Genomic DNA, 14,783 nt, shown 5'->3' on the forward strand with positions numbered 1-14,783 from the left:
CACTTAATTCCTACTCCCTTAACAAATTCAGTTACACAATATAGTATTATCAATTATAGTTACCATGTTATACATTAGATCCACAGACTTTATTCATCTTATAATTGAAAGTTTGTATCCTTGTACCAATCTCTCCCCATTTCCCCTTACCCTCAGGCCCTGGAAGGCACCACCATATTTTGTTTCTATGAGTTAATTTTTTAAAAAAAGATTTATTTATTTATTTATTTATTTAATATTTTCTTTTCTTTCTTGCTTCTTTTTTTGTGGTCTGTGTATTTTTAAAATTTAATTTAATTTAATTTTTTTTCAGTGTTCCAAAATTCATTGTTTATACACCACACCCAGTGCTCCATGTAATATGTGCTCCCCTTAATACCCACCACCAGGCTCACCCCATTTTATTTATTTATTTGACAGAGAGAGAGAGAAATTGAGAGAATGAGTGGAAGGAGGGGCAGAGGGAGAGGCAGACTCCCTGCTGAGTATAGACCCCCCCCCCAATGTGGGACTCTATCCCAGGACCCTGGGATCATGATCTGAGCCAAAGGCAGATGTTTAACTGACTGAGCCACCCAGGTGCCCCTTTTGTTTGTTTGTTTGTTTGTTTGTTTTTGTTTGCTTTTTAAAGGATTTTTTAAAAGTTTTTTTTTTTTTTTTTTTAAGATTCCACATATAAGTGATACCATCTAGTATTTGTCCTTTGCTGTCTTTTCTTTCACTTAGCATAATGCCCTCCAGAGTGATTTAAATTATCACAAGTGACAGGGCTTTCCTTCCTTTTTTTTTAAGGCTAAAACATATTCCTGTATATGTGCATGTGTTTGTGTTTCACATTTTCTCAATCGTTTATCTTCATATTTCTACTTACGTTGTTTCTATACCTTGGTTAGTGTGAATAATGCCACTATGAGCGTGGGAGTACAGATATTTCTTTGAGGTAATGATTTTATTTCCTTTGGCTGTATACCAATTTGAAATAGGATTGAATCATATGATAGTTCTATTTTTAATTTTTGGAGGAAACTCAATACTGTTTTCCATGGTGGCTGAACCAACTTATACTTCCACCAACAGTGCTATAAGTATTCCTTTTTTTCTACATCCTTACCAACCTTTGTTATATCTTGTCTTTTTGATGATAGACATCCTAATAGCTGTGAAGTAATATCTCATTGTGGTTTTGATCTGCATTTTTCTGATGATTGGGGATGTTGAATATCCTTTCATGTACATGTCGTACATTTATACATCTTCTTTGGAAAAAATGCTTACTTATACAATTTCTTTGTCCATTTTTAAATTGGATTATTTGTTTTTTGCTCTTGAGCTGTGTGGGTTTCTTGTATATTTTGGATGTTAACCTCTAATCAGCTTTTGCAAATTTCATTAGATTTGCAGGTTTGTAAATATATTCTTCCATTCCTTAGATTGCCTTTTCATCCTGTTGCTGGTTTCTATAACTGTGTAGACCTTTTAGTTTGAAGTAGTCCATCTTGTTTATTTTTGGTTTTATTGCCTAGGCTTTTGGAGTCAAATTCAAAAAATCTTTGCCAAGATTGATTTCAAGGAGCTTACCCTTTTTTCCCAGCACTTCTAAACATTTAGGTCTGTAATCTATTTTGAGTTAGTTTTTGTGTGGTGTGAGATAGAGGGCTAGTTCATTAATTTGTATATGGCTGTCTAGCTTTCCCAACACCATTTATTACAGAGACTCTTCTTACCTCATTGTATATTATTGACTGTCTTGTCATAAATTAATTGACTATATGGGCATGGGTTTATTTCTGGACTCTCTATACTGTTCCATTGACCTATATGTCTGTTTTTATGCCAATTCTATACTGTTATGATTACTACAGCTTTATAATATAATTTGACATCAGGAATTGTGATGCCTCCAGCTTTGTTCTTTCTCAAGATTACTTTGGCTATTCAGTGTCTTTTGTAGTTTCATACAAATTTTAGTTTTTTTTTTTTTTAAATTTCTGTGAAAAAAGCTGTTGTAGCTTTGATAGAGATTGCACTGAATCTGTAGATTCTTTTGGTTGGTATGGGCATTTTAACAATATTAATTCTTCCAATCCTAGAGTATGGAATATCTTTCCATTTTTTTTTAAAGATTTTATTTACTTATTTGACAAAGAAAGAGATCACAAGTAAGCAGAGAGGCAGGCAGAGAGAGAGAGAGGGAAGCAGGCTCCTTGCTGAGTAGAAAGCCCAATGAGGGGCTCAATCCCAGGACCCTGAGATCGTGACCCGAGTCTAAGGCAGCGGCTTAATCCACAGAGCTACCCAGGTGCCCCTATCTTTCCAGATAATTATGTTGTTTAATTTCTACATATTGTGAATTTTCCAGGTTTTTTTCCTCAAAATTGATTTCTATTTTCAGACCATTATGGCAGAAAAGATGCTTGGTATGATTTCATTTTTCTTGAATTTATTAAGACTTGTTTTATGGCCTAATATGTGATCTGTCCTAGAGAATGCTCCATGTGCACTTGAGAAGAATGTGTGTTCTCTGCTGCTATTGGATAGAGTGTTCTATGTTTGTCAAATAGGCTCATTTGGTCTAATGTGTAGTTCAAGTCTAGTGTTTCCTTATTGGTTTTATGTCTGGATGATCTACCTGTTGTTGAAAGTGTGGTATTGAATTAAATCATTTTTTAAGGATCCTGAATTCATTTCCAAAGTTTTTATATAAAGTTATATATCTAAATTCTTAAATTCCTAATTTGCTCTTTTTTTTCTGAATATATAAGGCTATCACTATAGAGTCTTAAAATTCATACTTCCATTTTACTCTTCTTACCTTTGTACTGTATTGTGTCATAGGCTTTGTTATGAGCTACAGAATTCATGATACATTATTATTTTTCTGCTTTGAACATCTAGTTATATTTGAAAGGAATTTAAAGTGATAAAATATCTTTTTTATTTACCACATATTTATCATTTTTAGTGCTCTTCAAGACCTTTGTATAGATTATAATTTCCATGTTGTATTTCCTTCTGTGGAAGGACTTCCTTTGACATTTCTTGTAGTGGAAGTCTGTTAGTAATGAATTCTTTTAGCTTTTGTTTTCTTGAAAGTTGATTTTTTCATCTTCTATTTTGAGGGATAATTTCACTGAGTATAGGTAGAATTCTAGGTTGACATGGTTTAATTTTGTTTTCATTTTTTAATTTCAGTATCTTAAAATGTTTCTTCATTTTCTCCTGACCTGCACATTATCTGATGACAAATCTGCTTCTTATCACACCTCCCCTTTGTTTGCATTTAAGATTTTCTCTCTTTCTTTGGTTTTTAACAATTTGATTCTAATTTGCTCGGGTGTAGATTTTTTTTCCCTAAATTCTGCTTGTGGTTCACTGAAATTCTTGAATCATGTAGGTTTATAGATTTCATTAAATGGTAAAATTGTGGCTCTATTTCAACTACTACTTTTGCCTCCCCCTTTTTTTCCCCGGAGTGGAATTCCATGTATGGTAGACTTCTTGGTGAGAAAGTATAGGTCACTGATCCTGTATTCATTTTTATTTTAGTTTTCCATTTTTCTACTTTCCATTTTGGATAGTTTCTTTTGTTCTGACCATTTATTCTGTTGTATGTACTCTTTTATTAGTCTCAGCCAATGTGTTTTTAATCTCTGCTATTAATAGTATCAAGTATTTTTATTGCAGATGCTATTTTTTAAAATTTAGAAGTTCCATGTGAGTCTTTTTAGTATCTTCTATTTTTCTCCTTATCATGGTTATGCATTCCATTACTTATTAAAGATATGGTGCATATTTGTTATACCTTTTTAGTATTTTATTTTTCTGCTCCTTTCATCCTATACGTCCTTTCTGGGATTGTTTCTATTGCTTGGTTTTTTTTTTTTTTTCCTGCTTTGTGTTACATTTTTCCGATTTTGCATGCCTAGTAATTTTCTTAATGTATCCCAAGTATTGTGAATCTTGTTTTGTTGTTTGCTGGATTTCATTTTATTCATTCAAAAGTTCTATAAACTTTTCAGCTCTTGCTGGTTTCTATTTTATGGTTAATGGGTGTTTTTTTTGCCATTATAGATATGGATTTAAATTTTCATATATTTTTATTAGTATTAAAAAAAAAGAAATTTGTGGTTCCACCTCAGAGGGTGTTACATATATATTTATCTGGGGGTATAGCTCAGTGGTAGAGCATTTGACTGCATATGTATTTATCTACCTGAAGTTCAGCATCAAGGAATGCTATTGGCTGCTTGGGGATTTGAAGGATGACATTTTTTTTTTTTAAAAGATTTTTATTTATTTATTTATTTATTTGACAGAGAGAGATCACAAGTGGGCAGAGAGGCAGGCCGAGAGAGAGAGGAGGAAGCAGGCTCCCTGCTGAGCAGAGAGCCCGATGCGGGACTCGATTCCAGGACCCCGAGATCATGACCTGAGCCGAAGGCAGCGGCTTAACCCACTGAGCCACCCAGGCGTCCCTGGATGACATTTTTTTTTAAGGTTTTGTTTATTTATTTGACAGAGAGAGACACAGTGAGAAAGGGAACACAAGCAGGGGGAGTGGAAGAGGAGAAGCAGGCTTCCTGCCGAGCAGGGGGCTCCATGCAGGGCTCAATGTGGGGCTCATCCCAGGACCCTGGGATCATGACCTGAGCAGAAGGCAGATGTTTAATGACTGAGCCACACAGGCTCCCCTGAAGGAGTAAATTTTTAAGCTAATACAAAGTTCACTCACACACAGAGTCTTGGCTATTGAAATCTTCCATTTCCTTCACAGTAGAGATAGCCCAGGTGCTATATTAAAACTGGAGGAATCAATATGGAATAAGGTCAAATAAGGTAAAATATTTTTATATTTCTCTTTTTGCACTGCAGGCATATTCCCTGGAACCTTCACGAGCCAAGAAAAGGCTGGTTTTATCTCACTGCAAACCTGGATTTCACGTATGTCTTAGTGCTGTGCTTGCTTCTTTCTATGGATTGAAGACAGGGGCTAGACTCTGGGATCAGATGAACAAATGCACCTTACTTTCTGTTTGGGAAATGATCAGGAAGCTCTGATAATTCTGTTCCCTGGTTTGAAGCCCTCTTGAGCAATGAATCTGTTATTTGCAATAGAGCGTAGAGCTTAGTGTTTTTGGTGTATTTTATTTACAGTGTGGTTTAGGAAGTCTGCATCTTAAGTGCTGCAGTTTTAATCTATTATGAAGAACCTGCTGTCTCAGTTATAAGAGGATATTTCTGGACTATAGTTTACAAGATTTCTAGTGTATAGCACAGAGTATACATGGTTCCCAACTTACAACGTTTTGACTTACAATGTTTTGACTTTATGATGGTATGAAAGTGATATTCATTTAGTAGAAACTGTACTTCAAATTTTGAAGTTCTTTTTTTTTTCAGGCTAACAATATGTTGTACTATACACTTTTATGATACTGAACAGCACCGGCTAACAATAGTTCCCAGTCAGCCTTGCAATCATGAGGGTAGACAGTGATATACTTACAACCAATCTGTACCTATACAACCATTCTGTTTTTTCATTTTGAGTATAGTAGTCAGTAAATTACAGGAGATATTCAACACTTAAAAAGGCTTTGTGTTAGATGATTTTGCCCAGCTGTAGGCTAATGTAAATGTTCTGAGTACATTGTAGAGTAAGTTAAACTAAGCTATGATATTCAGCAGGTTAGGTGTATTAAGTGCATTTTTTTACTTACAATATTTTCAACTGATGATGGGTTTGTTAGGAAGCAATCCAATAGTAGTAAAATACATGTAGCAAATCTTCAGGAAGATCTATAATTGTTTATTCAAAAAAATGTATTAGCTATCTGCTAGAGTTTAGACATTGTCTTTGGTGCAGGGATAGAGAGATAATACTCTTTGTACTCTTAAGACTAAGGATTCTCTATAGAGAAGGAGACAAATATTATACTAAAACCACACAACCCAATTTATGGGAACAGATCAGGAAAGGTAACAGTGAAGTTATAGCTGAAGTAATTAAAATGTTGAGTAGGAGATTGCTAGAGGGGACTGAGTGGAATTTTAGGAAGAAGGTCCATCAAGGGCAAAGTCAGAGATGTGAGAGAACATTTTTAAGTTAATTAAGGTGATGTTAGCTGCTATAACAAGTAAGCTTCAATGTCTTTAACAATAAAGATTTTTTTCATTTAAGTAAAATCTAAAATAGGTATTCCTGGTAAGTATTATGTCTCTTTTCCAAGAAATAATTGAAAGATTCAGGATCTTTCTATATGTGACTTCACCATCTTCTTCATATAGCTTCCAGGCTGCTACACTGCATCAAGTCAGCGGTGGAAGAGAGAGAAGGGAGAATCTTTTTAGGAAATCAGAACACATTGCTTGTGTTCACATTCTGTTGGCTTGAAGTCAGTCACATAGCAACACCACCTCAATGCATGGGAGGCTGGGATATGTAGTTGAGCTGTATGCTCAGGAAGAAAAGGGAATGGCTTTGGTGACTAACCTTCTGCCATACATTCTATTTTCTGGCAACTGCAAATAATGCTGTCTGGTTCTCCTTTTAGTTTAACTAGAGAGAATGCCAAAAAATGAAGCTGAATAGATAGTAGTAGATAGTAGAACACAGCTTGCCTTTATATTTACTATGCTTCACCATTTGGAATCTTTTCTGAAGTCATTGGGAGTCATTTGAAGAATTTTAATTTGGAAAGTTTGTATGTACATTTAGAAAGATTGTACCAGCAGTATTTTAAAGAGGCAGTATAATAATATAGTAGTTGATATTTCATTTCTGGAAGCTCTCTGATTGTACTTTTAGTTCTTCCATTTACTGAGAATATGACCTTTAGGAAGCTCCAACTTATTTAAGCTTTTATTTCAAGCTTTATTTAAAATTTTTATTTCATTATAAAATGGAGATGATATTGATACTCATCTCACTGAACTGTGAAATAAAATAATAGTCTTAAAGAAGGCTATAGTGCTAGATGCTGATACAAGGTAAAAATTAACAACTATTTTTGTTGTTGATGATTATTGATGGGACTGGATAAGCACTGGAAGAAGGTAAGAAGAAGGAAGGAAAGCAGTCAGAAAACCACTGTCATAACTCAGGTGTGAAATAATGAGTGCTTTAATAAATGTAGTAGTACTAGAAATTAAGAGGAGTTTCATATTTGAAAACATTAAGTTGGAGGAATAAACATGATTTGGTGACTGACTGAAAGTAAGAAACATAGAAGAAGGAGCAACAAGGTTTGTAAGAATCTGCCTTAGCATGGCTTTCTTGCATGGTGGGGGCAGATGCATGGGGAGGAGTAGTCTTCTGGACTTGTTTTCTAGAAACATGAATGAGCCCCTTTGTTAGTGAGTGTAGGGCTCCATGTCTCTCTGGTTCGTGCCACCTACAAAGACTTTTGTAGACCAGGCTGGGAGTTCCACCCATTCTAACCTCGGAAGAGAACTCAGTGATTCCAGTCTCAGCCTGAATAATAAATGATCCTTATTGCTTTGCTTCCCAGGACTTTTATAGCCATGGCTTCGGAGGTGGAGCTGTGGGTAATTCTGTGTCCAGGCCCTTATATCGGTAGCGACTTAGACCTTGGAGGCTTACCCAGGTAAGTTGCTCTCTGAGGCCCCTGACCATGACTCCATATGGGCCCGTAGTACATACAAATGCAAGTTAGAGCAAAGGGTTTTGCTGGTTTTCTGTGTACATTTTTAACCTATACTATTTTCCCATTTAATGGCATAGAAAATGAACTTTGATTTATTGGGATTTATGTAGTATTTTTTTCTATAAACTTCCATCCCAATTCTGCAGTGTAATAAGATAGAGCATTTTTTTTTATTTTAGTAAAAACTAGTGGCTGCCACATAAGCAATACCTTTGTAAGTTCTAGTTTTTGTGATGGAGGTACAAGTAGTAAGAAATTGGGTCAATTATCTCTTTTTAAAGAGGGGTATTCCCTCTTGGTAACTTCCAATCATTTTTTATTATAGTAAAATACACATAACATAAAAACTTACCATTTGAAAGTGTACAGTTTTGTGACAATTAACTACATCAAAAATGTTGAACAACCATCACCACTGTCTAGTGCCAGATTTCTTTGTCACCTGAAAAGGAAGCACTATGTCTAGTCAACTCCCATTATTCCTTCTCCCAGGGGCTGGCAAACTGACAGACTCTGTCAGTTTGCCTATTCTGTATATTTCATATAAATTGAATTAAAGAATATGTGACCTTTTGTAACTGGCTTCTTTGCTTAGCATAATGTTCTCAAGGTTCCTCTGTGTTGTAGCAGGTACAGTTCTTCATTCCCATTTTATGGCTAAATAATATTCCATCAAAGAGCATTTTTTAAAAACTTTGAAACAACTTTACAAAAGTCTCACTCCAGACTAGGGGTTTGTAAAACTTTTCTGTAAAAGGCCAGATAATAAATACTTTCTGTTTTGAGAGCCACATACATAGTCTGTTATGACTACTCAATCCTGCTCCTGTAGCATGAACACAGCTGTGACAACATGTAAACAAATGGATCTGGCTGGGTTCCAATAAAACTTTATTTATAGAAACAGACATTGGCTCTGATTTGGCCTGTGGGCTGCAGTTTGATTTCGGGGCTCTGGATGATTTCATCAGTACACAACTCTGATGTGGTTAAGGTGCTGAGCTATTTGCAGCTAGAATGCAGATTGCTTTTTTAAAGATGGATTAAGATCTGGCAATATACTGTGCTAGTGTGGCTGTCCTTGTTTTCCAGCCTCATGCTTGAGCATTTCTTATTCCGTTTCCCACCACAAGAGTAAATCTTACCTTTTCAATCCTAGCTGGTTACTCCGGGATCCAAAAATGAAGCTGCGAACAACTTACAGAGGCTTCACTAAAGCAGTGAATCACTATTTTGATAAGATAATTCCTATGATAGTACAACTCCAGGTAAATCCAAATTCACCATTCTTATGACCAAGAAAAGTAATTGCTTCAGCTGATTTCCTGGATAAAGTTAGCCTATTTTCTATCACACAGAAGCAGGAAGTGTATATATAGCAGTTCGTTCCAATTCCTTATTTAAGAAATACCAGGTTTTTATTACCTTGCTTTTCTGCCTGTTTTCTATCTGCTGCCAACTGGAAAACTTTTCTCTGGCAGTGGACTTGAAACTGGACTCTGTATATTTTTGTTTTCTCTTTCCCATTGTATCTTTGCCCTCAGTCACCATAAATGGGAAATTAATAGTAGTCCTCAAAATGTCTAAATTTGGCTTCTAAAGGTAACGACTTGTCAGTCCTTCACACATAATAGATTAGATGGGTGACCTTAGTCAGCGATTTAGTAAAAGTTGAAATTTATTTGTTTTTTAACATCCCTCCACCACAATAAATCCATGATGCCAAACGTAATCATTGTTTAGTGGTACTATATTTCTAAAATGGCTGGAAAACAAAAAAAAGGACTATAAACCAGATAGAAAATGAACAAAGGGAGAGAACAAAAATTTAACATCTATTAGGCATCAAGATTTCTGTGAGGCAATCAACAATTCCCTAGCATATTTCACTGCCACAGTAATCATTTGAAGGAGATGTTATCATAGATTAAATGGTGGAAATGACAAACTTTTATGTGGGTAGGAGAGGGCTTCACAGAATGTGAATCTGAATTTACTATGGAGAGTTGGTTCTTAACACTGTGAGTATCTCAGTTGATCAGACTCAAGAAAGCTATTAAAACTACTAAGTGACTAAAGAGAATCTGTGTGCCATTTGGGGAATGTGGAGATAATCCTTCAAAAAGATTAGAGCTATGCTATCCAGTACAGTAGCTATATATATGCTTTAATTTGATTTAATTAAAATCAAATAAAATTTAAAAATAATTTCCTCTTTTACACTAGACACATTTTTAGCGCTCAGTAGGCACGTGTGGATACCTACCATATTGGGCAATGCAAACACAGAATATATTCATTATCAGAAAGTTCTGCAGGACAGCATTGTACTAGCCCACCCCAAATCAGACTTCTCAGTCTTGCAACTCCTGGAAAACTAAATTAATAATCAGAACCTTGCTTAGTTAACACAAAATCAGGCTCTGAGGCAGTTTGGAGGCCTTAAAAGCATTTTATAATGGTGTTATAAATCAACACGTGCAATGAGTAGCTGCCTTTTAGAACTTCTAGTTGTATTGATTTGGTTCTGGATCTCTGGCTAATCCAGGTACTGTCAATTTCTGGATCTTCCCTCTTTCTTTATCTATTCTATAACCTGCTAGATTCATAATTGGATAGATGGGAAAGGGGAAGAGAGAAGCAGGTTTTGAAAAAGTTTTTCAGTGTTTGTTAGCAGAGGATGACATTTACATTTTTCAATGTTTGTCAGCAGAGGATGACATTTAAAGGTTTGAGAAACACTCTTGTGGGTCTTTTGTCCTCTTTTTTCCCTATCAGGATATAATGCAGTCATTCCTTGCTTGCTAAAGAATCTTCCATTTCAACTCTTCCCACCCAGTTGCTCCTCAACCATGATGAACACAGGTTTTGATGTGCAGACACGTCCATGACACTTACACATGGTGCTGGGTGTTGTCCAGATTCTTACTTGCATGGTTGGTGTGGAGTTTAATCCTTAGAAATCAACACTATTTCTATTTTTGTATGCTGGGAGGAGTATCTCACGCTTCCCCATGTATCTCCGAGGGTAGGTTGAGGAGTTGCTGAAGTGGGCATGATAAACCTCAACTAAGGTGTGACAGGTGCAAGATATGAAGAGGAAATATATTGGCTAGACTTGTGAGAACTATAAAGATAGGGGATGACTGAATATGTTACCATCAACAGACAGGAGTGAGTAGGGATGGGAAATGTGAAGATATTTGCAAGAGGGCACAATTACGAGAACAGAGGGATGTGACCTAGCACAAAGTTGGGATTAATAAAGAACCATGAGAAACATCAACATTTAAGAGGTGGGTAGGGCAAGAGGAGCTCACAAAAGAAAACTGAAGTGTAGTGACCAGGCCAGAGGCAGGCCAGAAACTAGGAAAGAGCAATAGGAGACCACAGAGGAGAGGTTTCAAGAAGGAGAAGATAGCCAAGGATGCCAAATGTTGCCTAGAGAGATAGTAAATTTGAATTTAAATTTATTGCTTGAACTTAGCAAAGATAAGGTAATGTTAATAACGTAGGTGGAATGGAAAGAATGGGAATGAGTAAAAAAGTAAATGAGTAAATGAGAGAATAAGAAGTCAAGTGTTAGTTCAGGAATATGTCAGAGTTTGTCCATGAAGATGAAGAGGGCAAGATAGTGGGCACTGGAGGGGGAAGTGGACCAGGCAAGTTATTTTTAACAGACGACTTTGAGTCAATATAAATGATAATGGGGAAGGTTTAGTAAAGAGGGAGATGATGATATAGAAGACAGAAGGGTAGTCCAAAAAGAGTGAAGTTCCTGAGAAGTGAGGAGGATGAGAGACATTTGGCGGGTGCTAAGATAGAAAGGATGGAAGTGGAGGTGTGAAGCATCATGCTTAATGCATTGAATTAAGAGGGAGAAGGGTGGGAGTCCATTAATAGGAAGTACTAGAAAAGGTAGGATTCTAGGAGCAGTTGACTGCTGACTGTGGAGTGAGAGAAGTTGCCTGAACTATAGTATAACTTGGAGTTGAGTTTAGAAATGTGTTATTTTTATGGCACTCTAAGTATGTGTGTGCAACAGCAAAATTGAGAAAATCTAGCCTTTCCCACGGTAACTTTACTCTCAAACTCTCATCTCCTTGACCCTCAGTATGGAAAGGGAGGCCCCATCATTGCTGTGCAGGTTGAGAATGAATATGGTTCATATCGTCGGGATAATCGTTACATGTCGTATATTAAAAAGGTAAGTGCTCCTTTCAGTTTCCTCCATGTTTACATATTTCTTTCCTCATTTTGTTAGTTTGTGGAGCAAACATATCCTGAGTAGCTATAGCTTGCATGATACCATGGAATATAAAGATGAATAAGGTCCAGTTTAATTTTTTTCATGCATTTATGTCCTAAGACGAGAAAATAAACTACCTATATAACTCTCAAGTAAGACAGACTGATGTTAAAATATTTTTCTTTTCTGTGAACATCATAGCTCTCTTTTGGTTGGTGTTTGTATAATACATACTTTTCTATCCTCTTTCAATTATTCTGGATTCATATGCTTAAGGAACATACCTTATAAGCAGTATATGATTAGAATTTGTTTTTGTTACTTCATTATGAAAATTCTTATCTTTTAAATGAGTTATTTGGCTAATTTAAATTTAATATAATTACTGACAGTTGCATTTATTTATTTTTTTAAAAAAGATTTTATTTATTTATTTGACAGACAGAGACCACACGTAGGCAGACAGGCAGGGAGGCAGAGAGCAGAGAGACAGGGAGGCAGGAAGAAGGAAGAAGATGCGGGGCTTGATCCCAGGACCCCAGGGTCATGACATGAGCCAAAAGCAGAGGCTTTAGCCCACTGAGCCTCCCAGGCATCCCACTGATAGTTGCATTTAAATCTACCATCCTGTTAACTTTCTATTTGCCTTACCTGTCCTATGGTCTTTTCTCTTCTTCTTCTTTTTTTTTTTTCTTTTGGATTGACTGAGTATTTTTTTTTATTCCATTTTTTCCTGTATTAGCCTGTTAAACACTTTTCACTTTTCTTTTAGTATTGGCCATAGAGACTACTATTTATGCTAGACTCCTGTTTATCCTAGACTACTATTTATCCTAGAAATATTAATGTCTAATATAAATTAGTGTGTTTGCTGGTTCCTAGACAAATTAAGTTTAATTGTATTTTCCTCCTTTCTTTCCTCAGTACTATTGTTATTTCTTTTAATGCTAAATATATTTTATGTCCACAAGATATTATTTTTATTATTACATGGAGTAATTTAGATTTATGTACCTAATTTATTTTTTGTTGCTCTTATCTTCTCTCTGCATCTCTGAGCTTTACCTCTCTTACCTATTTGTATACCTATTTGTATTTTCTTTGTTGCAGGTATGCTATTAACAAATTCTCTCACCTTTTGTTTGCCTGAAAATGTGCCTAGTTCATCATCCATTTTGAAGGATATTCGTACTGTATGTAGAATTCTAGATTGGCAGTTATTTTCTTTGATGATTCTCTGGCGTACAATTTTTTTATTAAGAAGTTAGGTATTGATAATATTATGATTCCATTGAAGGTAAAATGTATTTTTCTTCTGGCTTCTTTTAAGATTTATTTTTTGGTTTTCCTCAACTTTACTAAGATTTGGCTAGGTGTGGTTTTTATTTTTATTCTGCTTACATTTGTTTGCACCCCTCATTATGTGGCTTGAAGTCTTTAATTGGTTTTGGAAAATCTCCACCAACTGTCAGCTTAATTTTTTTCTCTCCTTTCCTCTAGGACTTCTGTTATACAAAACTAGATATTTTCGTCATATTTGTTTTGCTCTTTTCTGGATTACTTTTTTCTAAGATATCTTGTAATTTATGAATTTTCTCTGCAGCTTTGTCTAAATTGATGTTAAACCTAGTTCTTAATTTCACATATAGTGATTTTTAGTTCTAGAATTTTCATTTGATTCTTTTCTGTGGTTTCCTTTTTTTGGCCAAAATTTTTCATTTTTAAAAGATTCCTTGAACATATTAATTATAATTATTTCAAAGCTGTGTTTAAGAAACCTAATGTCTAATTTCCTATCTATCTGTTCCATTGTCTGTTTTTCTCATGTTTTCAGTAAATAATATCTTTTGGTATGCCTAATAATTTTTCAATCCAATTTATTTATGAAAACATGACTGAGATCACTTGAAGTTCTTCGGATGGATTTATTTTTGCTTCTAGAAGGTAACAAATGACTTGGAGCTGGGCTTTAATTCTTATCAGAGTAAGTCTAATTCTTGCTCACCTTCTCTCCTAGGGGATAGATAACCCTTTGCATCCCAGCTAAAAGCCTAAAATTGTTATGGCACTTCTTCTATTTTGGAAATCTATAAACTGCAATTTCTTTCCCAATATCCCATAAAATGCTGGGGAATCTAATCAGCTTTTTAGCCTCTCGGCTGATGCTTGGAAAATCAATGTCTGAAGGAAAAAGTTTAAAACATGCTCTTTTCACCTCTCTCGGCTGCCTGCCTCTCTGAAAACTTGACTCCTCAAGTTCTTCCTTGGCATATGTCTAGCATTTGTCCAGCTCATCTAGTTGCTATTAGCAGGATGGTTAGTCTGAAACAAACTAGCCCACTGTGCCTAGAAGTGGAACCTATTGCCATCCCTATGAGTAGTGGTCCATGAATCCCAGTTAGCACCCTTTTCTTTACCAAGTGTTCTAGTTTAGATGAAAAGTTATATTGTCCTCTACCAATTTGCCATATTGCTTGCTGGTCCCCAAAGTGGGAAACATTACATCTAATAGGACCTATGGTAGTAGAAGTTTGGCTGTAATTAATATATGACATGCTATCTCCTCTCACTCATTCTGTTCACCTCTCAGCCTTCCCTGTTTTTCAGAAGAGTTCAGGAGAAGCAAACCACCTTCTCATTCCCAACAAGGATAATTGCAGGAATAGTTTCACCTTCAGAATATTGTGATCTACAGGCCCAGGAAGACATACCTTTGGCTTTTCTCAGTATTCATGGCCATAGTCTCAGTATTTGATTTATCAAATAGATAAATTTCTTAGCCTCTTCTCTCTCTCTTTGATTTAGACTATCTTGGATTTATTTCTAGTTGAAGTAGAGACATTAAAGTCTCAGACAGCAACAAGTGC

At 35.6% G+C, this 14,783-nt stretch overlaps 1 protein-coding gene across 1 annotated transcript in view; it reads left to right on the forward strand.

Annotated features, from left to right (window-relative positions):
• LOC122914057 (beta-galactosidase-1-like protein 2) overlaps positions 1–14,783 on the forward strand; it is a 78,905-nt gene that overhangs the window by 14,345 nt on the left and 49,777 nt on the right. Inside the window, exons 3-6 of the mRNA XM_044260698.1 lie at positions 4,873–4,941; positions 7,512–7,607; positions 8,827–8,935; positions 11,782–11,874. Coding sequence (XP_044116633.1) covers positions 4,873–4,941; positions 7,512–7,607; positions 8,827–8,935; positions 11,782–11,874 — 367 coding nt within the window. The remainder of the gene's footprint in view (positions 1–4,872; positions 4,942–7,511; positions 7,608–8,826; positions 8,936–11,781; positions 11,875–14,783) is intronic.

The sequence above is a fragment of the Neovison vison genome, chromosome 7 (assembly GCF_020171115.1).
Source record: "Neovison vison isolate M4711 chromosome 7, ASM_NN_V1, whole genome shotgun sequence".
NCBI lineage: Eukaryota > Metazoa > Chordata > Mammalia > Carnivora > Mustelidae > Neogale > Neogale vison.